Here is a 25,855-nt window from a genome sequence, read left to right as displayed (position 1 = left end):
GAGAGATGGGCGAGGACAAGAGGAAAATGTATACACCAGAAATAGTACCTATTGTCAGTCAGGCACCCTACTTTTAGAAAACCAGTTCAGGTAGAAAATGACAGGAGCAAAAGAGAGGATTGAATCGCATGAACTAGGGTAAGAAGTTGTCTGCTCATAAATCTTTGGAAATTTCCCCCTATTTGGATAAGTTTAGTGTCATGCCTAAAGTAGTGTTTGAAGGGGTACCTTCCACAGCAAATAATGCAATACATTCTGTAATTACTACACCAAAATATGCCTTTGACTTTAGAATAAGTGCTTGGTTATTTACTGTTAAATTTAATTTCTAAAGTCTCTTATTTTTAGAGCAATGGAATGCTTGTCTTCTGTGGCCAATGCCACTCTTGCCCCTGCTTTATTATAGGCAATCTTCTAATTCAACACTAGCATGTCCAAAGGAATAGGAGTCCTTTCATTAAATCTCAAAAACCATATAACCTTGTATGAGAATAGTTTAAAAGAACTAACGGACAACAACATGTGCAATTGCTCTTACTAGTGTCCTCACTTCATTCTAACTTCCCGTGGGTTTTTTTTTGAGTAATTGGGTTACTGAGTAGTGTGCAGAGGAAACTTTCTATACAATCCTGGAAGCATTTCAGCAGGATTTCTGTTGAAATACTTTCTGAATGAGCTCCGTTCTTTGCTGCAGCTGTTAAGTGAGATTCTTAGGGCATCCATTGTTAGCAATCACTTTATTAACTTCATTTTTTCCTCCTTTCAGAAATAGATGTTCTTTATCATTGTCCAGTAACTTACAGTAATAAAGTTGAACAGCAGTCGAGACTTTTACAACTATTGAATCTGTAAAAGATTCAAATAGGAATAAGATTCACTTGGGAATGAAAGTATCAGAGGGGTAGCCGTGTTAGTCTGGATCTGTAAAAGCAACAAAGAATCCTGTGGCACCTTATAGACTAACAGACGTTTTGCAGCATGAGCTTTCGTGGGTGAATACCCACTTCTTCAGATTCTTGGGAATGAAAGAAGCTACACCTAGCATCTGCGCCTGAAAACTGTTCTGAGAGATTGTTTGCTGGCTGTGCCCCTAAATTGTTGGCATGGGTATTAGTTAGATAGAAATATCTTTTTTTATATCAGAAGTGTTAAATGATCTCCCTCCCCTATCATCCCAAATTATATTCAGGATATGCATGAGCAGAGATGGCAGAAACCATATTCCTTTCAGTTCATTATAAGCTTGAAAGATCGTAGATTTTTAGTGACTTTTTTCCAGACTGTCTTGGTCCTTTTGTTAAGCAGCACTGTAGAGAGAGAATGGTAAACATCTCTTGAACTATACTGTTAGTCAATATACTGGGAAAAAAGTGAAGACAAACCCAGCAGACTAATGTGGAAAGGTGGAAGGAGCAAAAAGCAATAGGGGAATGAAATGTTACAAGTTATTTTCCCGAAGTCTTCTTTTAGGTTGTCAGTCCTAATGTTTTAGAAGCTTACAGGCAGCTCTTGTGTGGTGTTCACACTCAGGTTCTTTAAATCAGGCGCTTAGATTAGATGGGTGTGCTGTACTTCATCCAGCCCAGCAGACACACAGTAATTGAGTAAGCATCTCCACCCTTAATCTGTTTTAGATACTTGGGTGGGCTCTTTCTTTCATTATTCTGAAGTCTTTGAAATATTGTACTTCAGTAATTTTGCTGTTGAGAACACTGAGCCGTATTTCAGTCTTGAGAATAATAGTCCTGTAATCTAATCTTATCGTGCTTTAGTGCATTGCTGGATAATCTTAAGTATTTTCTGGATCATAGTACAAGTTAGCCAGTCCAGAGGTTTAAAATATGCATATCACATGTCCTATCTGTGGGTTTCTTCACTCACATCTTAATATGCAGATACAGCTAGTTTAGGAAATGTATTACTGCTCTGTTGCTCACAAAGCCCTGCAATTATTGGAGACCCTGATGGAAAGAGTGCTGTAGCCATAAACATGTGATCTACTTAAGACTTCCTCTTTCACCTAACTGACTCACTTCCTGAAAAGAAAGGAAGAGGATGGCATTGTGGTTGAGACATTAATTTGGACTTCAAGATGGATTATTTTTCTGGCCATGTTGAAGACTCCATGTTTGATTTTGGGTGAATTACTTAATCTCTTCATGCTTCTGTTCCCCATCTGTAAAATGGGAGTAATATAGTCTCTCCGTTTTGTTTGTTTAGATTGTAAGCACTTCAGTTCAGAGATTGTTTTATTAAGTGTATGCAGTGGGACTTTGATCTCAGTTGGCATTCCTAGACCTTCTAGTAATACAAATAATTAATGATGGTGATTTTACTATTTTGTGCCAATGCACCATTCTTTGGGAAGAGAACAAATGGTATTGTATTTCATAACAATGAATTACTGTAAAAATAGCTACCTATTGGATAATCCTAAACATAAAGCTCCATTGTGGATAGGCCTAAACACAAAGCTCCATAGTACCAGACCCTGAGCTATGTCTGCACTACCATTTATGTCGCTCAGGCGTGTGGAAAACACCCCTATAAACAACGCAAGTTTCTCTGGCATAAGTGCTTATGTGCACAGTGCTATGTCAGCAGGAGATCTTCTCCCGCTGGCATACTTGCTGCCAGTCGTTGAGGTGGTTTTATTATGTCGACAGGTCCTGTTGGCATAAAGTGACTACACGAGTGATCTTAGTGTCACAGCTGTATTGGTACAGCTGTGTCACTGTAAGTCTGCTAGTGTAGACACATGACCTTAGAAATATACAGTTTGAAAACCAAAGTAGCATCTGCAAAGTTAACTCTTAAAATATTGTAGAACAAGTTTTGTTAGAGTATGATACAGTCTGACTGCATAGAAGTGGTTTTGTGGTCAAGCCAGGCTCTTTGCCATGGGAACAAGTAATTATGGCTTCAGGCAGTAGGCCAAGAATGTGGTGAGGAAATTCCAGTCCCCTCTTATGGCTCTAGTTCAAAGGCTGCAACAAGCTGGCTCTTGTGGACTTGCTGTTACAGGCATGATCACACGTGTAAGCCACATGTATTTAGTATGGACACAAGAAAAGCAGTATCCCAATGGCATGGTGATCAGAAATTGAGGCAAATAGCTGGATGTAACAGGAATGGTAACATGTTTTGTGGAAGGAACATAAGGAATCTAATGTCGTCTGATATGATTTTTATGTACAGCTACTTCAATTTATGGATAGATTATTCATCTTTATGAGCAAATGGAAAACTCCCTCTAATGGAGTATAGGAACCCAAATGTTGCTTTATTTGCAACAACAAATTGTACATATTACTTCAACCTGCATTAAGGGTTGTAAGCAAGAGATTCCAGGTAGCACATATTCATCTGCCAATAAATCATTGTGGAGAAGTGCCTTGAATCACATCTAAACCTTAGTTTACACTAAATTACTCATTCATTCTTTATGTAGAAATTGATTAGAATGACTTGATTCATAGCTTGCTTAAGCTCCTGCTCTGGTTACTACTATAACTTTATTTTTCCATGAGGGGATTCTTAAGAAAACCCCATGTGATGAAATGGTTAAATGAAAACATTTCTCTCTAAAACATTTCTCCTTCAGTCTTCACGACTGAGGATGTTAGGGAGATTCCCAAACCTGAGCTGGCTTTTGTAGGTGACAAATCTGAGGAACTGTCACAGATTGAAGTATCACTAGAGGAGGTTTTGGAATTAATTGATAAACTCAACATTAACAAGTCACCGGGACCAGATGGCATTCACCCAAGAGTTCTGAAAGAACTCAAATGTGAAGTTGCGGAACTATTAACTAGGGTTTGTAACCTGTCCTTTAAATCAGCTTCGGTACCCAATGACTGGAAGTTAGCTAATTTAACGCCAATATTTGAAAAGGGCTCTAGGGGTGATCCCGTCAATTACAGACCGGTAAGTCTAACGTCGGTACCGGGCAAATTAGTTGAAACAATAGTAAAGAATAAAATTGTCAGACACATAGAAAAACACAAACTCTTGAGCAATAGTCAACATGGTTTCTGTAAAGGGAAATCGTGTCTTACTAATCTATTAGAGTTCTTTGAAGGGGTCAACAAACATGTGGACAAGGGGGATCCGGTGGACATAGTGTACTTAGATTTCCAGAAAGCCTTTGACAAGGTCCCTCACCAAAGGCTCTTACGTAAATTAAGCTGTCATGGGATAAAAGGAAAGGTCCTTTCATGGATTGAGAACTGGTTAAAGGACAGGGAACAAAGGGTAGGAATTAATGGTAAATTCTCAGAATGGAGAGGGGTAACTAGTGGTGTTCCCCAAGGGTCAGTCCTAGGACCAATCCTATTCAATTTATTCATAAATGATCTGGAGAAAGGGGTAAACAGTGAGGTGGCAAAGTTTGCAGATGATACTAAACTACTCAAGATAGTTAAGACCAAAGCAGATTGTGAAGAACTTCAAAAAGATCTCACAAAACTAAGTGATTGGGCAACAAAATGGCAAATGAAATTTAATGTGGATAAGTGTAAAGTAATGCACATTGGAAAAAATAACCCCAACTATACATACAACATGATGGGGGCTAATTTAGCTACAACGAGTCAGGAAAAAGATCTTGGAGTTATCGTGGATAGTTCTCTGAAGATGTCCACGCAGTGTGCAGAGGCGGTCAAAAAAGCAAACAGGATGTTAGGAATCATTAAAAAGGGGATAGAGAATAAGACTGAGAATATATTATTGCCCTTATATAAATCCATGGTACGCCCACATCTCGAATACTGTGTACAGATGTGGTCTCCTCACTTCAAAAAAGATATTCTAGCACTAGAAAAGGTTCAGAAAAGAGCAACTAAAATGATTAGGGGTTTAGAGAGGGTCCCATATGAGGAAAGATTAAAGAGGCTAGGACTCTTCAGTTTGGAAAAGAGAAGACTAAGGGGGGACATGATAGAGGTATATAAAATCATGAGTGATGTTGAGAAAGTGGATAAGGAAAAGTTATTTACTTATTCCCATAATACAAGAACTAGGGGTCACCAAATGAAATTAATAGGCAGCAGGTTTAAAACAAATAAAAGGAAGTTCTTCTTCACGCAGCGCACAGTCAACTTGTGGAACTCCTTACCTGAGGAGGTTGTGAAGGCTAGGACTATAACAATGTTTAAAAGGGGACTGGATAAATTCATGGTGGCTAAGTCCATAAATGGCTATTAGCCAGGATGGGTAAGAATGGTGTCCCTAGCCTCTGTTCGTCAGAGGATGGAGATGGATGGCAGGAGAGAGATCACTTGATCATTGCCTGTTAGGTTCACTCCCTCAGGGGCACCTGGCATTGGCCACTGTCGGTAGACAGATACTGGGCTAGATGGACCTTTGGTCTGACCCGGTACGGCCTTTCTTATGTTCTTATGTTCTTAAGATCTGAAACTTGAATTTTATTTTGTAAACTAGCTGTTGTAGTTAAAAATACTTGAGACAATATTTCGTAGGCATTGAGTAATCCTCCTCACTCCTGTGATTTATCATCTCCATGAATAGGTAGGGAAACTGAAGAGGCGATATTCAGTGACTCATCAAAGGCTACAGAAGGAGTCTGTGGTAGAATTAGAAGTAATGAGTTTTCTGGCTCCTAGTCTTGTGATCACTGTACTTAGACCAGGATAAAGGGGCTCTATCTGAAATCTAAACTCCAAGTGATCAGTTTCTTTTCCAGCTTCATAATCACAATCTGATTTGAAGTTGGTCTTCATCTCTAACATAACGATGTTTTGTTTATAGAAATTCTGACTTAAAGGTTGCCTAGTATTTACCAAAGCAGGTTTTTGACACACCTCACTATTGTGTAATAGCACTTCTTAGGTTAGTCTTTGATCTAAACTGTGTAGGCATTCCTTAAACTGTATGTACACAGTGAAATTTTATAGAATTATTCATGTAGTCACAAAATGTTAAAGCTCTCCGAAGTGATCCCTTATTTTGCTAAGCAAGGTGAGTCATTCAGTTAACAATTATTTTCTGGCATGTAGAAAAGCACTAATTGTACTAAGTGTTTCCTATTAATGCTATATAAAATGTAACCTTTTGGTTTTAATCACTCTCAAATAATCTTTAAACATCTTGTCGGTCACAAAGTGGTTTTAAGTTAGATAGGAAGCCTGGAACATGATATAAATGCTGACGGCTATTAGCTGGAGCGTGTATTACCCTATAGAGCAAGAAATTACTACCTTACATCACTACTTTTAGCACAGGAATTTTGGACCAGTTAAAGCGGCCACACCTTTTATTCGCTCAAAGGACAGGTTTGTTTTACAGGGTGTCTCCATAGTAGCTGTCAAGACTAGTTTTTGTGAGAATGAAGGTTAGGGAGAGGCAGACTAGATGAGAGGGTTGAGGAGCAGGGACTTCCTGTTAGTGCAGAAAGTCTTTAGCTTATCACTGAGGTGAGACAGGAATAGAATAGGGGTTTAAATTTTAAAAGGGGGCAGAAGCAGCAAGTAGCCATGGTACCTCCGTAAAAGAGCATGACAAAAGGTATACTTTATGATGCTACAGAAAACCCTCAATAGCTGTACAAGTTGCTGTGTGTACTTAATCTTGTAACAGATTTTAAGCAGAAACCCTTTAAAGCTTTGGTTCACTTATGTTAACTATATACTGTTCTGCATTCAGGACCTCAAGTCAGCTTGTTTGTTGCAAGGTGTAATCTGAAGTAACTGTTAAAAAGTGACTAAAGTAGAAACTCATGGATGTGCTAACCACCATAGCAGTGCCTAAACTAGGAAAAAGGTATTTTTAAAATTGCTAGCTAAATATATTTGAAACATCTCTTAAGATCTAATATAGGTGCAGTTTAATCTCTTCAAAGTTGGGTTAGCTGTTCAGAGTGGATCCTACAGGTAACCTAGAGTTCGACTCCATTTTTACTGTGTGTGTGTGTGTGGGCGGGGGGGTTCTCTAGACAAGGGTACAAGTCTTAAAAATGTGTTTGACATGTGTTAGCTACAATTTTTTTTAAAAAACCAACCCTTTATCTTAATCTGCATATGCCTTAGGGTAGTATTAAATAGTGTTTCAAATGGGACTAGCGAGCGTTTAGATGTTTTTAAAAAAAAATATTTTTTTCCTAAAAGAATAAGCTTCATGTGGTACCACTTGTATGCCAATAACATCTCTGAGTGCAGCCAACAGGGAAGAGGCATTACAACCACCATTGGTTTAGATTTGCTTTGAGTTATGATACACACTTGATTATGGCTGAATTTGAAGATCACTGGAGCAGCTACAGAGAGTGCCAAGCACTTGTTTTGAGTTCAGTTGGTCAGAAAAGCCTCCAGAAACATCTAAGCTGAAGTTTAGATGTTTGACAACTGACACATGCTTTGCAATGATGGCAGCAAACCAATTTTAAAACTACTGGTCTAAAGTGTTAAATAGACTATAGATAACTTTCATGTACAGGTTGAACCTCTCTAGTCCAGCACCCTTGGGACCTAACCAGTGCTGAACCAGAGAATTTGCTGAACCACTGGAGGTAAATGCAGAGTGTCACAGATCTCCATAGGTGCAGGGAGTAAGGGTGCAGGGGGGGTGCTGCAGCACACCCAGGCTTTGCGCCCAGCATGGCCTGTCACCCAGGGTCCTGGCTGCCAACCCCCTGCCTGGAGGCTCTGATGCTGGTCCTGGCAGAGGGGGGAAGTTGGCTCTGGTGGATGCTTTGCACCCACTAATTTTTCCCCATGGGTGCTCCAGCGCCTATGCTGGACCAAGGAGTGCCGGATTAGAGGTGTTCAGCCTGTACAATCATCACAGTTCATTTGTAAGATCTGATGGCGCACGGATAGGTGAACTCATCCAACGTTGAGATTCCAATCTTTAGAGTTGGCACAAGATCATTTTGCACCATTTTGTCAGAAGCTGGGACTGTCCAACAAGATGGATCACTCAATAGTTGCCCTGTTTTGCCCCTTCCCTCTGAAGCATGTGGCCACTGTTAGAAGATTAGATACTGAGCTGAGTAGACTGTTAGTCCGACCCAGTATGGCCTTTCTGATGTTCTTAATGTTAAGTTCTGCTTCTCTCTTTCAATTCTGAGCTCAGGGAGGAAGTAATTCTGTATTCCAATTGTTCTTCTGGTGCATTTTCACACAAATCAGTTAACATTGCTGTTTCAGTGTGACCCAGACTGTTCTAATTTCCTGTGACGTTGATCATGTTGCCTGTAGATTAGTGGGAGGTAGGAGGGAAAGACTATGCGAATAGGAACTAGTCCCTTACTAGAGGCAATCTCCTGTATAAAATCAGGAAAATAGACATGAGATTTGCCCTAGTAATTCAGACAATTCCTTTTTCTGGGTGAACTCACTCTTGAATCTTAACTCCACAAAGAGTATTGGCATATAACAGCATCATAATTCATGTTCACACCATTAAGCATTCATTTGTCCTGTCAACTTCTATTCTAATGTATCTGATATGTGAAATCAAGTCTCATAGATGCACATCTGGTTGAATTGTCTTACGAAAAAACTCTAGCAGTGATCTTTTTCTGGGTGGTTTTTTTAAGAGGGGGAAAGAGGAAGGGGTGAATCATCCTTGTTGGAAAAAAATGTTTAGCTGAGACAACCTGGAATTTTCCTTCCTACCTCATAAAGAAGCCTCTAAAAATACTCATTAAAGAGCATATATATCCAGCAAGTGTTTCAAAATTTGTTCTTGGTAGATCGCTTTGAAAGCTCCCACAGTGTACAGTTTTGAAGAGCTCACTGTTTTGTGTGCTATGTACTAGACCACCTGAAGCTATGGTGGCTGTTAAAATTTAAATTTAGTCTCTCATTTTACTGACGTGGATCCCTCTTGTATCTTGAAAGTCTAACTTAACCCTTCAAAAAACAGATAAATCGGTTAATTTCTCGGGCCTATAGACAAAATTCCTGTCTGCAAGGAAAATGGCCTGTTGACAATGGCTGTCAGCCACAGTCTCCTCAGGGACCTTATCAATTAGTGTTGAAAGCTGTTTAGCTAGCATAGATATTCAGTGTGTTACAGAATGTGATAGATGGTGAAGCATGGTTTTTGTAACATTGTTTCAGCCTGCGCTATCAGCTCAAACTTTTTACATTGGACTGAGGACACCTGATTTTTTTTTAACTATTTTTGTTTGTAGTACCTTAGTGCACAGGAGCCCTAGTGATGCAGCAGAACTCCACTGTGCTAAGTCAGTGGTCCCCAACCTTTTCGTCTGGTGGGCGCTGACAAGTGGCGTCATCGAGAGGCGTCGCTGCCGAAACACCGCAGAAATTTGGTGGCATTTTGGTGGATTCTCGACCGCTGGCCAGGATGCGGGTGCCTATAGATGCCCCCTGCGGGCACCGCGTTGGGGACCCCTGTGCTAAGTGCTCTACAAACAGAACAAAGAGATGGGCCCTGCTCCAGAGATCTTACAATCTAATTATGATTCATTTTAGTGTATATGTGACATAGGAGGAAGCTGTTGCAGGGGCATGGACTTAAATAGTCTGTCTCCCTCATTCTCACAACAGTAATTCTGGTTCTCAGTACCACAGTCGGATGGCAGTTTCAGTTCAAGCCTTGCAGCTGGTCTGCACTTAAAAAGCTGCAGTGGCTGGTGCAGCTGTGCAAAGATGCTGCCGTGCTAATGGGATAGTGTTTCCCATTGGTATCATTAATCCACCTCTGCAAGGTGGTAGCTATGTCGACCTGAGGAGCCCTCCCATCCCTACCGGGATGGCGGGGGAAGGGAGTTGGTCAGTATAACTGCATTCGGGGTGAGGACTTTTCACCCCCCTGAGCGATATAGTTATGCTGATATAAGTTTATAGTGTAGACCTGGCCTTGATGTGTCTATCAATTCAGGAGTTTTGGGGTAACTTTCATACAAAGGTAAAGCACTGTGGTGCAGCAGCAAGCCTTGTGCTTTTTTTAAATTGGTGTCAGTACTGTCTCATTGGCATAAACAATATAGGGATTGAGAGCTACATGCCTGTACAAAAGGATACATTCTTCATGGTGTGTACAAGCTTGACTTCAGACATTTATGCAAGGGAAATGGAGTATGGAGATCTCTGAGTTGTGGCTGGTCACCGTGTTAAAGGATAAAAGCCTTAATTAGGGATTTTCTTGTGATTGTTAAATTTATCGGGTCAAACAAGTTGAATTTACCACTTGACAGTTTTCTCTACGGTGGGTGGGGGAGAGGAGGTGTGTTATTCAGAGGTGCAAATGAGTTGTGCCCAACTCTCATTGAAAGTCAATAGGAATTAAGCACATGCCTGCCTTTTTGTGCCTTTGAACATTTCCTCCCCCCCACCCCCCCCCGATCCTAAAGAGAGACAGCTTAACAAATGCTGTTCCTTCCATCTTCCCATACAGTTGATGGAACAGTGTAAGGCACTTCATATCCAAGGGCAGGGTGTACTGCTGCTTTGCAGTATTTACCATTGTTTGACCCAGAGTTAAATTGATTTTGTATATCTGTATTTTATACTGCCAGTAAACCAGCAGAGTAGCCTTTTTCTAATTCTTGTCATAGTTTAAACATTACCTCTGCCCCTGCTAACAGGCTGTGTAATACAATATTCTGGAAGTACAGGTTTAATTCTGTGTAATAACTTGAAAATGTGGAGGAGTCCCACAATTTCATGGCCTGTCTAAATGCTTGCTAAAGCTTTATTAGTTTTCTCTCATTAGTAGCTTTGATGTAGAACATATTGGTATTCAGGTTTTCAATTAGCTACCCACCATGGAACATCACTAGGTTTAGTCTTTAAATTATTCATGACTAAACAGTCTGTCTAGTTTGGATTGCTTTATAGCCCTTTGGTCAGACAGAATGCAACTAATTTATTTTTTATGGGTGACTAATCTTTAAGTAGATGAAGGATTATACAGATCAGCTGAAAATTTATGGAGTTCCATAGGTGTGCTTTGAGACACATGCAAGGCCCTACCCTAAGATGTTTGTATTCATAGAAGCACTCTGTCTTTGCTCAGAAACTCAAGCTAGCTAATTGGAAGTAAAATTCTAATGAAGACAAGGCAGTTTGTAATTTTCACATGAGTTAGCGGGTTGAATTAGATTGGGTTTCCCCCATAGTGTTTAACTTGACCCACTAATTTATGTGAAAAATACCAATTGCTTTGTCTTTTACCTTGAGTTAACACACACTTTTTTCTTAGTGAAGACAAGGCTTTGTCTTTATTTCACAAGAAGAGGGGAAATGGGAGCTGGCATTTGAGAATTCAAAACTATAATTTAGAATGTGTATGAATGTTTATATATTTTATCCCACAGCAACTTCCACTTTTGGGAGTATAGACCTTCCTTTCCAAAAATTTTGAGGAAAGAATTATTTCAAGTTATATTGTACAGCTAGACTACATGGTGTGTAGGTGCATTTTATTAGATAAATGCTGCTAGAGCAACAAACCGGTTGCTATGTGTGTGGTAGACAAAAGTAGGCTGCTGCCATAGAAACACCCACAGTCAGTATTTAACCTGTTAATATTTTATGATGTAGCTAATCATCAGTGGTTTTTTTGGACTACAAAGACAAGGTATACAGCTACCCTGGACAAGACTTATCAACATATTTACATGCACTTGCTATGCTTTGTTTTCTGCAAACAACAAGAAAAGTAATATTTCAATAGCTATAATAGAAAATATGAATTAATAGGAGTTCTTACACTAGCATTAACACCATTCCTCATGGTGTTCGGTTACTCTTCTGAAATACGAGGTGGGTAAGGGAGATGGCTTTCAGAAATTGCACTGCAAGATGAATAACGTAGTGTTACCTGTCATAAATGTTAACTTCAGTATCTGAAGAGCTATTTGTGTAGAGATATAATCCTGGGCCTTTGGGAGAGTAGTCTGGGAACAAAATTGCAGGGTTCTTGTAAAAAGTGATGCAGCAATTAGAAGGGTAAGAATGCACTACAGTATAAGATCTACAGGAAGTAGGGCTGTTGATTGATCGCAGTTTACTTTTCAGTTAATCACAAGTTATTGCGTTTAATCACACTGTTAAAACAATAGAATACCAATTGAAATTTATATTATTTTTGGGTGTTTTCTACATTTTCAAATACATAGATTTCAATTACAATACAGAATGCAAAGTGTACTGTGCTCACTTTATATTCTTTTTTATTACAAATTATTTGCACTGTAAAAATTATAAAAAAATATTTTTCAGTTCACCTCCTACAAGTACTGTAGTGCAATCTCTTTATCATGAAAGTGCAAGTTACAAATACATTTTTTGTTACATAACTGAACTCAAAAACAAAATGTAAAACTTTATAGAGCTGCAAGTCCACTCAGTACTACTGCTTGTTCTGCCAATTGCTAAGAGAAATGTTTGTTTACATTTACAGGAGATAATGCTGCTCACTTAATTACAATGTCACCTGAAAGTGAGAACAGGCATTCCTATGATACTGTTGTAGCTGGCATTGCAAGATATTGACCTGCCAGATATGCTTAAGATTCATATGCCTCTTCATGCTTCAGCCATTGTTCCAGAGGACATACTTCCATGCTGATGACACTCGTTTTAAAAAATGCGTTAATGTTATAGCAGTCTCGGATGACCCAGCATGTTGTTTGTTTTAAGAACACACTGCTGATTTAACAAAACGCAAAGACAGTACCAATGTGAGATTTCTAAAGCTAGCTACAGCACTCAACCCAAGATTTAAGAATCTGAAATGCCTTCCAAAATCTGAAAGGGATGAGATGTGGAGTATGCTTTCAGAAGTCTTAAAAGAGCAACACTTTGCGTAAACTAGGGAACCAAAAAAGAAAATCAACCTTCTGCTTGTGGCATCTGACTCAAACAATGAAAATGAACATGAGTTGGTTCACACTGCTTTGCATCGTTATTGAGTAGAACCCATCATCAGCATGGATGCATGTCCTCTGGAATGGTGGATGAAGCATGAAGGAACATATGAATCTTTAGCACATCTTAATATCTTGCGAAGCGATGCCAGCGACAACAGTTTGATATAAATACCTTTTCTCACTTTCAGGTGATACTGTAAATAAGAAGCAGGCAGCATTACCTTCTGCAGGTGTAAACAAACTTGTTTGTTTGAGCAATTGACTGAACAAGAAGTAGGACTGATTGGGACTTGTGGGCTCTAAAGTTTTACATTGTTTTATTTTTTATTGCAGTTTTTTGTACATAATTGTACATTTGTAAGTTCAATGTCCATGATAGAGATTGCACTACAGTACTTGTGTAAAGTGAATTGAAAAATACGTTCTTTTTTACAGTCCAATATTTGTAATAAAAATAAATATAAAGTGAGCACTGTACACTTTGTATTCTGTGTTGTAATTGAAATAAAAATATTTGAAAATGTAGAAAACATCCAAAAAATTTAAATACATGGTATTCTATTGTTTAATAGCGTGATGAATCGTGCAATTTTTTGTAATCGCTTGACAGCCCTAAAAGGAAGTAAAAGGGGAATCAGTTTACTAAGCTTTTTTTAGTTATTTTGTTTTTTAAAACACATGTAGACTTCTGAGTCTTAATACTGGATATCTGAGAATCACTCAATGCTGGCTCTTTAAGTATAAACTGCATTCCTTGGTTCCAAAACTTAATAAATGGCTGAACCTTTCTTTGTGTTTTTTGATGGTAAGAGACTTTAAAGAGCACCAAATTGGTTGGCTGGCTTCCTGAAGTTGCTTTTTGTGGAATAATATTACTAGTACAACTCGAAGCTTATGCATAGCATATCTTGTGCTAAACTGAAAACGGCCACTATTATTCCAAACAAGTGTATACACAAAGTTATACGGGTACAGTAATTCTGTAAATTTCCCCATGTAGGCAAGACAGTGTAATTGTAGTTTTCCAGTCTCTTCAGTTCTACCGCTTCATTAGCTCACATTTCCAGCTGGGAAGCTTACAAATAGACTGCTGCTTCTTTTGGTGTAAAACAGTCTTCCCCCTCTACCTTCTGGCTCTTGTCACAGCAGGCATTTAGAATGTCTTGAAGATAAGAGGGGCGTGGATTTGTGACGTTACACTTTGATTAAAGAAATCCTGAAGTGTGGAAAACTAGCAGCAGTAAGCATTTCTTGCTTATATACACTTGACATATATTTTTAAGTGCAAGAAGAAAATGGTGTAACTCTTCAAAGTACTACAAAAGCATCATTCAGGCTGGCAGATTTGGAGGAGCCAAATTCTTTCTGCCATAGTACGAATGTTTGTTTTTCCAGTTGATAGTTTCCTAAACTTATCTCCTGCAGAGGGCAAATAAGTGGCTTATTCTTCTAGTGTTTCTATAGATATATCATGAGGACTTACTGTGTGAGCAGAACCAATGTCTGCATGCCATCAGCTTGATACTGGAGACTTCTGATTCCATAAAACCTTGCCTGGTGTGTAAATAGAAAATTTAGCAATCATGGTTTTTTTCCCAAAGATACTTGGGTTAAAAGCTGGGATTTGCAAAAGCGTTTCAGGGAGTGAGGCAGTCAACCTCCCTTGGAAATTTTGAAAATCCCAACCAAAAGTCTTTCTTTTCTTTTTAAATAAATGTTATGAATGCCATCATAGATGGACACTTAAACAGTGAAATGTGAACCAAGATTATGCTGCTTTAGCTTGTATTGGACAATGAAAATAAACTAGGTGCACTTGTTAATAACCAGTTGCAATTTGACTCCTAGTTTCTCATGCATTAGCAATGTTGCAGTGTTTAGGTATAGCAGAGGAATGTTCCTGAGAACAGATTTATTGGGATTTTTTAAATGTAATGGAACAACTTTATCTTAAGTTTTACAAAGGTTTATTTTCATTTTTTTTTTAAAAACACCCTCTAAATTTAAAATGGTGTAATACTTCAGTTCCAATTGCTGTGGTTCAGGGGTTCCCAAACTTTTGCAAGATGGACTGCATCTTAATAGTGAAGTTGTTCTTAATGCAGTTTATTGGTAGGAAACGAGAAACAACCTAGTGTGTCTAGTCCACTCTCTGCAGACCCCAACAAATGCTTTGCAGATCACCAATGACGCATAGACCACAAACTAGATCAGGTTCCCAAGTTATCTTGTGGTGTTCACCAAAGTATTGCATTTGGCTTTGGAAAGTAGTTAGCAAGTCGCCCAACAGGAAATTCAACACACAAAGATAAAATTTATTTAGAATATAACTCCAGTTCATTTTGAGCTTCTTGTATGACCTACTTTTTTAAACCTGCTCACAGATGCAGTGAGCAGAGTGCTTTTGTCTTTGCACAGATACTGTTACTCCTTCAATTGTCACTAGATAGCTGCCATGTTAAGAGATTGTTTCCAGTAATTGGAGTGTGTGATGATAAAGGAGTATGGTTTCATTAAGATGTTGGAAAACAGAACAACTTCCCATTTGATTGAGGCAGAGACTATAGAAGTAGATAAACCAAGTTCTCAGTTACCAGGGGAAGTCTTTGTTGTGCAGTAATTTCATGTGTGGATCAAGATAAAAAATTGACCTACAGCTAAAAAAAATGCCCTATTTGGTAATAGCCAACTTACTTATTCTGAGTGTTCAAATCTCCTATATAATTTTTTTAGACTTCAGCGTTGAGACTGTTTTGCTGTGTAGCACTAACTTAAATTAAAATTAGAGAGATGATTAGCTTGTTCTAAAACTACCTACACCAATATGAATACAAGCCAGACTGATAGTTAATGAGTTTGAGGTTATATGCAGTTTTGCTTTTTTCTTCATAGTAAAAATAGGGTGACCAGCCAATGCTGTTTAAGTAAGATTGGCCTTGATCAATAGAAGTAAACTAGGTGGTTGAATCATTTGAATACTTATGTCAGTCACTGTCAACTGTTTCACAGATCTGTCTGGTTTCTCTGACGATGTTCTTTTGACTGATTGCAAGGTATTGGGAGATAAAGTACCAGACTGTTCAGTATTGTAATTGCATTAGTGTCAAGGGTCAGAATTGTCATAGTTGTGATCCGTGGAAAAATGTGGAATTTTTAACTGTCTCCATTAAATTTACAGTAGCAATCAGAAGTTTGTCTATGTAGTCTCACTGATAGAAACACAATTTCTGTTAATGAAAGCAACAGTAGTTTGTATCCAAACTGATTTTAAAGATCAGCTCTAGAAAGAAATTTGCATGTTGTCCCATATAGAAATGTAACTTTACAATGAGTTACTCAGAAGCTGCAGGTTGTGCCACTTTTATGTTCATTGGATAGTTACTTGCTCAACAAGTAGCCCTGCTGATTGCACAGTACCTTATGCCTTGAGTAGTCCCACTGAAAAGTGATGGTATCAGTCTGGCCCAGTGCTTTGGTAATAAATATTGTCTGTATTTCAAATAGTTTAATCTGTTCAGCATTTTTATTAGACTAAACTTGTACATTATCCAGGTGTTTGATTCTAGTTCTCCAGGGCACTTATTTAATATGGAAATTTGGGTGCTCTTTGTTACACTCTAAACTCTAGCTCCTGAGATACAAATTAAAGAACTTAAAGGAAAATGGCAGACAAAGGGCCACAATACTTGTTGCTGAAAGTGTACATATGGACTCGGATATCTGGAGATAATTTAATAAAATAAAACATCCACTAGATTTATAACAGGACACTATCAAATAAATGGCAAAAACTATCTGGGGAAAGACTTGTAGCATTGCATTTTCAGTCCCTGATCTGTCTTTGTAACCCGGGACTTCTCCTTACCACTGAAAAACATGCATCATATGTCTTGTTTAGCAGAACCTCACATAGTGTTTTTAGATGGCATGGTTTTAGACCTTATAAGTAAGGGTTTAACTAGCAGTAGCATTTAGAGCTTTTTGACTCGTTCTTTGTAACCTAAGGCAAATATTAGGAAGGGTGGGATAGTTTAATGTTGCTGCCAGGGTGACTAGTAGTAGTATTGTTTTTTAAACTAAAGAGTGGATGAAAATCTTGTCTGGTATAGGTAATTCTGCCACTAGAGTTTCAGTGCCTGTTATCCTAATAGCTCAGGAAGGTATGCAGTCAAGAGGTTTTTATTCCTGGTGGTCTTCACACTTTACACCCCCCCACCAAATTTATGTAGCTCTACACATTTGCTTGACTTAAAATTACATACAGGTGAATGAAAGGCCAAGTAGATCTACTGTCAAAGTATTTTCCCTTACACACTTCTGCTTGGTTTCTCTACCATCTTAATTTCTGAATTGTCCTCCTGTTCTCAAAGTACCTGAATAGAATTTAGAAAAATGCTGTCAACTTACCCTTTTCCATCTTTTTCTTTTCCAGCGGGGATCTGACGAGCTTTTCTCTACTTGTGTTACTAACGGACCCTTTATCATGAGCAGCAACTCTGCTTCTGCAGGTAAAATTGCTAGCAAAAAAAGTATAGCAACCCACGATGAGTGTTGAAGGTACAATTAGCAGGGCTACTTTATTCCACTTGCTCTTGGTTTAAAATCTCTGCTTTCATTCTCACTGCTTGTTCTGGTTAGGGTTTGTATAAGACCATACAAAATATCTGACTAGCTGCTGTCCTACATCCTTAAAAGGCCCAGCAGCTTGAACAAAATTGGTATCACAGGACAACTGCTAAAATGGCCCTTTCAGGGATTAGACCACACAGTTCATACTATAAACCTCTGCAGTTAAGCATAAATTGTTCCTTAGGTTGATTTCGGATATACACCTCTACCTCGATATAACGCTGTCCTCAGGAGCCAAAAAATCTTACCGCGTTATAGGTGAAACCGCGTTGTATCGAACTTGCTTTGATCTGCTAGAGTGCGTAGCCTCGGTGCCCCGCCCCCCCCCCCCCCCGTGCTGCTGCTTTACTGTGTTGTATCCGAATTCGTGTTTTATCGGGTCACATTATATTGAAGTAGAGGTGTATATAGTCACCATGATGGGTATTACTGCGCAAGACTGTTTCAATATGGAGGTGAGTTCATAATCCTGCTCTAGATAAACTCATTAGTATTTGAGTGAAGAATGCTGCATTTCATGATTTGCTTTATTTGCCTCAAATTCTGCAACTTTGAGCTAACACAATCCTCCAGAATTATCTTATGTTCTGCTTAACTTCTGGTCTTTCTGCCAAGCTATATCATCTAGTGTATGTTAGTATGCAGTTAACAATGTATGGCTAGCAATCGGATGATGCAGAATCCAGCTGAGCTAAGATGAAGTCTAGAGTTGCCATATGTTTGCTGTTTGATATTGCCTATTTAAGGCATGAGCCCCCTCAAAAAGCAGCTTCACCACCAGTAATACTAGTCAAAGTGAAAAGGAAAAAGCAGACTAAGTGTTTCAAACCTTAGAATAGAAAAATGGGCTGTGGCATACTGTAAACATAAATGGTAAAATAGCCACTTGAGAGTTAACTTGTGATTCCATTGCTGCTAAGTCACTCAGCTCACTTATATAATTTTGAAAAAATGAGTAGAACCATGTGTCTTCATATTTGGGTTGCCTTAGACTGAGCATGGAATTTCTTTTAATTTGGTGAGTTGGAAACTGAATGTGGGAGGCAAAATGCAAGACAAAGTGGTAACCTGATGCCCTGTCTCAGATCATGTGGAACTGTAACAACCAACAATGCTTGTTCGTTCTTTTCAGCTAATGGAAATGACAGCAAAAAATTCAAAGGTGACAGTAGAAGTGCGGGGGTCCCTTCGCGAGTAATTCACGTCCGTAAACTCCCCAGTGACGTCACAGAGGCAGAAGTCATTTCTTTGGGATTACCTTTTGGCAAAGTCACCAATCTTCTAATGCTGAAAGGAAAAAATCAGGTACTGTCCCAACAATTGTAAGTGGGGATTTTATGGGAGACTTGATTGAAACCATTGTCATGGCATCAGCAAATAAGATGCATGTTGCTAATACAACTTTCACAACTGCCAGATAGTAGTTACTAAGTTCAGATACATTTTTTGTTTCAAGATTATTTTAATTTAAGAGCTATTCAAAAACACTGCCTTTTCTGACTTCAGGCACTTCAAACACTGCTTGCATGCAGTCACTTCTCTATATTATAATTGATTGTAAAATACAAAGCAGGAGAGTAGTTTAGACAAGACTGATGTGACCCAGCTCTTAGTCATGCTGGCCCACTAGCCTCTTTGGACTTCTAACTTTTGAAGTTAAAGGAGGCCTAAAAATGTAACAAATAGTCAGAGCCAAACTCCAGTTGGACAATGTAGTAGGTTAGTGCTAATTAATGGTAACCAGGAAATCCATTGTGGATTATAAATTGGAAAGCAAAGAAGCAAACAGTTTTACATTTACTGTATCACATGAAATACTTTTATACTTGCAAAAAATCAGAGAATAAAGTGTTGCTGTTTTAATTTGATATTTATACTGTATATCATAAAAGTAATGACTCATTGCACCACATCTGCATCTTAGAAGTAGTATGAGATCATAAGAATAAGCAGATTTGAAGATTAGCAGAGAATTAGTGAGGTTCTATGTTACGTGTTAATACGTAGTGCATGTGGTTTCATGCAACACTCAGTTGTTCAGTTTTTTAAATGCTATTTTTAAAAAGTGGGAGATTTTAGCTAGTAAATTTAAAATATACAAGAGTAAGGCCTGATTTATATCTACAAATGAAAAAAGTGAAAGTAGGGTGAAATCTGGGGTAATACTTCAGTCTGAGCTAGTGTCACTGTCACACTTTTGGCACTGTTGGATTTGATGGTCTCTTCAGTCTGATTACTGAAATTCTTTTGCAAACTGTTTTTATAACAGATCTGTTGCCAAAAATTGCAATCTGAAGTCCTAAAAATGAGACCCAAGCAAATGCAGCTGGTATTTTTAACTGCATAGTGAAAATTCACGTGTTTTCAATATTTGTGTCTGTAAAAACAAGACTTAGTTGAAAACTTCTTGCAATTCTGTTGTACAAGCAAGTGGCCTTGAAAGCTTGCATGTAAACACAGACTCCGAACACACTACTGCTGTACATCTTCCTGAATCTCATTTAATATTCTGTATAGAAGACCTTCCATTGGTCACATCATGGTACCATTCAGCATTCAAATTGCTACCTTAATGTAAACAGCTCTGCTAATAACCGGGACATGTCGCATTTGTGATCCTATGCAGGCTTTCATAGAAATGAACACTGAGGAAGCAGCCAACACCATGGTAAGTTACTACACCACAGTCACTCCAGTCCTTCGAAGCCAGCCCATCTACATTCAGTTCTCCAACCACAAGGAACTCAAAACAGACAACTCTCCAAACCAAGCAGTGAGTAGTAATTCTTTTTATTGTCCTTCAATAACAACTGCCTAGCACATAGATAGATACCTAAAATTGACAAATTTAAGTGCTTTCATACAAATGCCAGAACTCTAAATACTAAGATGGGTGAACTTGAGTGCCTGATATTAAATGAGGATAAAACTCGGAACAATGATAATCAACAGGACATGGTAATACCAGGGTACAAAATATATAGGCATGACAGAGTAGGTCATCCCGGTGGGGGACTGGCACTGTATGTGAAAGAAAGCATAGTCAAATACAGTTTAAAAAAAAAAAAACACACCTTAAGTGAATCAAACTGTACTATAGAGACTCTCTGGATAGAAATTCTATGCTTGATTAATTTGAGTATAGCAATAGGAGTACACAACCATCTGACCAGGATGGTGATAGTGATTGTTGTTATGGGTATTGGAGGCTACAAAAACAGAAAAACCAATAATAAGGGGTGATTTCAACTATCGCCATATTGTCTGGGTACATGTTACCTCAGGATGGGATGCAGAGACAATTTCTAGACCACATTAACGTCTACTTCTTGGAGCAGCTAATCCTGGAACCCACACGGGGGAAAGGTAATTCTTGGTTTAGCCCTAAGTGGCACACAGGATCTGGTCCAAGATATGAATATAGCTGAACTGCTCGGTAATTGCAACCATAATGTAATTAAATTTAAGCTTCCTGGTAGAGAGGAAACTATAAAAGAAGCTTTTAACTTCCAAAAAGGGGAACTACACAAAAATGAAGAAGTTAGTTGAAAGGAACAGTCATGAATGAAATGCCTGCAAGCTGCATGGAAACTTTAAGCACCATAATAGAAGCTTAAACTAAATGTTTTCTCTCTTCGCCCCCCTCCCCCCCAAAAATAATAATAAAAAAACAAGAGGACCAAACAAATGCCACCATGGCTAAGCAATAGAGTAAAAGAGGAGGTTAGAGACAGTCTTCCTTTAAAAAATTGGAAGTCAGATCCTACTGAGGAATATAGAAAGGAACATAAACTCCAGCAAATCAAGTGTAAACATATAATTAGGTAGGCCAAAAAAGAACTTGAGTATTTAGCAAAAGACACACAAACAGGAAAAAATGTTAAGAACATCAGAAGCAGGAAGCCTGCCAAACAATCAGTGGGGCCACTGGGTGATTGAGGTGCTAAAGGAGCACTCAAGGAAGACAAGGCTCTTAAGGGGAAGCCAGATGAATTCTTTGCATTGATCTTCACTGCAGAGAATGTGACTAGTAACAGAATGGCAAGTGAAATTCAGCATTGATAAATGCAGAGTAATGCACACTGGAAAACATAATCCCAGTTATACGTACTAAAGGATGGGGACTAAGTTAGCTGTTATCACTCAAGAAAGATCTTGGAGTCATTGAGGATAGTTCTTTAAATCCGTCTGCTCAGGCTGCAGCTGCAGTCAAAACAATGAACAATGTTAAGAACAGTTAGGAAAGGGCTAGATAAGGCAATAAGTATTATGTCACTATATAAATCCATTGTATGTCTGCACCTTGAATACTGCATGCAGTTCTAGTTGCACTTTATATATATATATATGAATGAATTGGAAAAAGCACAGGGAAGTGCAACAAAAATGATTAAGGGTGAGGAACAACTTCCATTTGAGGAGAGATTAAAAGGAATAGGACTGTTCAGCATGGAAAAGACATTACCGGTGGAGATATGATAGAGGTCTATAAAATCATAACTGGTATGGAGAAAGTAAATAAGGAAGTGTTGTTTACGCCTTCACATAATGCAAGAACCAAAGGTCACCCAGTGACATTAATAGACAGCAGGTTTAAAACAAACATAAGGAAATATTCATTGCCAGGGGATGTCATGAAGGCCAAAATCATCACTTAGTTCAAAAAAGAATTAGATAAGTTCCTGGAGGATAAATCCATCAATGGTTATTAGCCAAGATGGTCAGAGATGTAATCCCATTTCTAGGTGTCCCTAAATCTCTGACTGCCAGAAGCTGGGACTGGATGACAGGGATGGATCATTTGAAATTGTCCTGTTCTAGTCATTCCCTCTGAAGCATCTGGCATGGACTACTGTCAGAAGCCAGGATATTGGGCTAGATGCACCATTGGTCTGATTCAGTATGGCCATTCTTATGTTAAGTAAAGTGAACACAGATGTGATTCCGAGAGCCCAGGTATCTGATAAATAGTAATGTTGTGCATATTCCAATTTCCAGCATGTTCTATAAACAGTCTCAGAACAGGAACCCCACAAAGGGAGACTTCCTCCATTTTATGAAAGTATTTTTTTCAAGTTTCTTTTAACTTCACTGTCCTTAAAACATCAAGGATTTGTAAACTTGTTTGAACTTCCTAAATAGTTTAATGAGCAACCTTTTTTTTTTAATCGTTGTGTTGTCAGTTTCTATAGCTTGTCAAAAGTTCAGCTCTGACTTGCCAGTTGTATTTCTTTACAGCAGAAGACACTTGAAAACACCATGACTAAGAGCCTTAATTCTAGTTTAATTCTCAGTCCTGGGGATGAGGGAGTATTCTTTGCACATTTAGAAGGGTGAAGCCCCAGTGTGTCGTGGTGTTACTTTTAGGATAGTTCTGTCTCTATGCCTTTTTCTGTTTTCCTCACTCCTGTTACATGTGTTTCTAGCATGACCCTAATAACAGTTATAAAATGAAATGTGTAATGTTACTGGTGCTGCTTGTTTGGCATGGATCCAAGTAATGATGCTAGTAATCCAGACTCTTCATCTAGGGTGTGGGTGTGCTCAATCTGAAGTTCTTTATTATGGAATAACACAGACCTGGCATCAACAAATGTTGAACAAGATCACTTGGTTTAGGCTTTTGGGAGGGTTGGTGGAGGGGAAGCAATCACTAGTAACGGGATCATAGCAAGTATGAACTCTAGCTGTCTTTTCCTGTAAGCAGTTCATGCGTGTGAACGTCTAGTTTGCATTTTTATGTTGCAATGCTCTTGTTGGCTCTGAAGTGTGCAACCACTGCCAGAAACTTTGAAATGTACAGATACATGAACAGGCTCTTAGTTGTAAGTTTCCTTATACAAACTGCTAGTCTCCAATTGTGGTGGTCAGTGTTGTGTTCTATGGTAGTTTTCAAGTGGGGAACTTGCAACAAAAAAATTAAACTTGAGTACTTCTACCTGCAGTATTATTAACCGGACAGGATGTTTCTTTCCACAGCGGGCCCAGGCAGCTCTGCAAGCAGTGAACTCTGTTCAGTCTGGAAACCTGGCACTGTCAGCCTCTGCTGCTGCAGTGGATGCAGGAATGGCAATGGCTGGCCAGAGCCCTGTCTTGAGGATCATTGTGGAAAATCTCTTCTATCCTGTCACTCTGGATGTCCTGCATCAGGTGAGCTCATGCTCAAATTTCCACTTGCAGATCAATGTGGAAGAAATGGCAACAGCAGTTCGTATGGAGCAGTGTTGCTTTATCCAAAACCACCTTCATGTGATCATCCCTTCAGTTTTTTTCTCCTTTGTCTTAGGTTAAGTCCTTGCATCTGGGAATGTTTACATCTGTAAAGCACCATGTGCATTTACAGTGATACATAAATGTGTTTTAGCAGTGTAAAACACAAAAGCATCTCAGAGAATCCAGATAAACAGTTGGCTGGCACATCAACATTTTCACATTGCCGGCTGTTTTTAAAGCTGAATAGTCAATGACAAAGTAATAGCACTTCCTGTAGTATCCCCTAATTTTTAATTGCCAAGTCACATTCACAGTATTGTATTGCATTGCATTAATTTGCTAGTGTTCACTCCCCACCTGAAATCTAGTCCTGTGAAGTCTATTGAGGTGATAGGAGTTCAAGACTTGTGGTCCAATAAACACAAGAGCATCCTTCATGCAGTGAAGCAAAAAATAAGGAATACAGAATAGGTCAAAAATTCTGTCTAGGAAAATTTTGAAGTGTAGGCAGTGGTAAGGCAGACTACACTCGGCAAAACTGTTTCAATGAGACTACTGGTAAAGTTAGGGAGTTGGTCAGTGAAATAGTGTCATGGCTTAAACCAGGAAACTTTAGTTGATGGGCATTACTTACAATGCTAGTAAAATGTGCCACATTTAAATTCTTATAGATGCTGTCAACCATAACAAAAAAACTAGTGTAGCACAAGTGCAACAAAAGCATACATTTAAAATAGAAACTTAAAATTTTACTCTTGTGGAACTAAACCAGGCTAATTTCTTTAATTGCAAAGGGCACCAGTGACAATAATTTTGCTCTGTTCAGTGTCTTTTCAGTTTAAAATGCAAAGCTTTATTTTTGTATGTGAAGCATCCTCTTCCTTCAAACACTCATTCAGAAATACCCTAAGTGCAAATACTACAACACATGCTTTAACAGCACAAGTTATCCAGCTAGAAGGTGAGTTTTAAGTAATTTTGAGAAGAGCCCCACGTCAAAATAGTAGCTGGTCGTGAGTCAGACACAAAGGGAAAGGACCTAATCGTATCTTTTAAAAGGTAGCTAGTTATGCATGCATAATATTTTTCTCATGTTGGTAAGCATGCGTGCAGTGGCAAGTACAAACTGTCATAGATGTTTCTATTAGTCTAATATGGATTCTTCAAAAAAGAGACCCGAATGCTTCCTCCAACTATTTGCCATACATGGTATTAGTCACCTTGACTTCAAGACAAAGATACAAATTAAAGTTACCAGATTTTTAACATAACATAAAACAGGAAAGTGGCTTTGCTTAAACATCTTTAACTCCAGTGGCAGTAAATAACTATTCAGGGAAACTACTAAAATATTTCTCTTAGCAGGGTTTCAGCATTGTCGTACTAAAGTTTTTTACACAGGAAAGCTAAAATCATGCATAATACAGCTTTGGAAATTCAAATTCAGTAAGCCTTTGCAGAGATCCACAAGCCGTTCATTAAACAATCAGAACATAGTTGAGAAATATGTTTTAACACTGTTTCCTAAGTTACTTTTCCATTCTGATCTTAATAAAAACTAGATGAAAAGATGAAAGTGGCTTTATTTGCAGTTTCTTATTGTGAAAAGCAGAGGTACAAAGAGACAACAACTATTAGAAACACGAGATGAGATGGTATGCAAACTTTATCTTGCAGATTTTTTCCAAGTTTGGCACAGTGCTGAAAATAATTACATTCACCAAGAACAACCAGTTCCAGGCCCTGTTACAATATGCTGACCCTATGAGTGCTCAGCATGCCAAACTGGTGAGTACACTGGCAGCTCCACACACCTAAACTCCTTAAGGGATGACTTGTAAAAGAGAGGGTTTCAACAGATCTAGGAACAGCTGTGTCTTGCTTCTGTCGCATGGAAATGTTTATAATAGTACAGGGTCAAATCCTGCTCTATTACACATGTGCAACTGTTTCACTGAGGTTTTCTGTGTGTAATTGGGAGAGAATTTCACCAATAAGTGCATCGAAAGTGAAATTTTCAGTGTCAGGATATTGCTATAAAATTATTTAACATGTTATCTAAGCAAGATATTTGCTCTTATTCTCACAGCTTTAAGATGTCTGAATAACTATCCAGGTTAATCAGATTTGTTCTTTAGCATAAAGGTACCT

At 38.5% G+C, this 25,855-nt stretch overlaps 1 protein-coding gene across 1 annotated transcript in view; it reads left to right on the top strand.

Annotated features, from left to right (window-relative positions):
* PTBP1 (polypyrimidine tract binding protein 1) overlaps positions 1–25,855 on the top strand; it is a 47,685-nt gene that overhangs the window by 6,579 nt on the left and 15,251 nt on the right. The window contains exons 3-7 of the mRNA XM_044998819.1: positions 17,295–17,370; positions 18,624–18,796; positions 20,118–20,264; positions 23,471–23,641; positions 25,382–25,492. Coding sequence (XP_044854754.1) covers positions 17,295–17,370; positions 18,624–18,796; positions 20,118–20,264; positions 23,471–23,641; positions 25,382–25,492 — 678 coding nt within the window. The remainder of the gene's footprint in view (positions 1–17,294; positions 17,371–18,623; positions 18,797–20,117; positions 20,265–23,470; positions 23,642–25,381; positions 25,493–25,855) is intronic.

This window comes from Mauremys mutica, chromosome 24 (genome assembly GCF_020497125.1).
Source record: "Mauremys mutica isolate MM-2020 ecotype Southern chromosome 24, ASM2049712v1, whole genome shotgun sequence".
Classification (NCBI taxonomy): domain Eukaryota; kingdom Metazoa; phylum Chordata; order Testudines; family Geoemydidae; genus Mauremys; species Mauremys mutica.
Note: the sequence above shows the minus strand (reverse complement) of the source record. Positions and strands in the feature narration are given on the sequence as shown.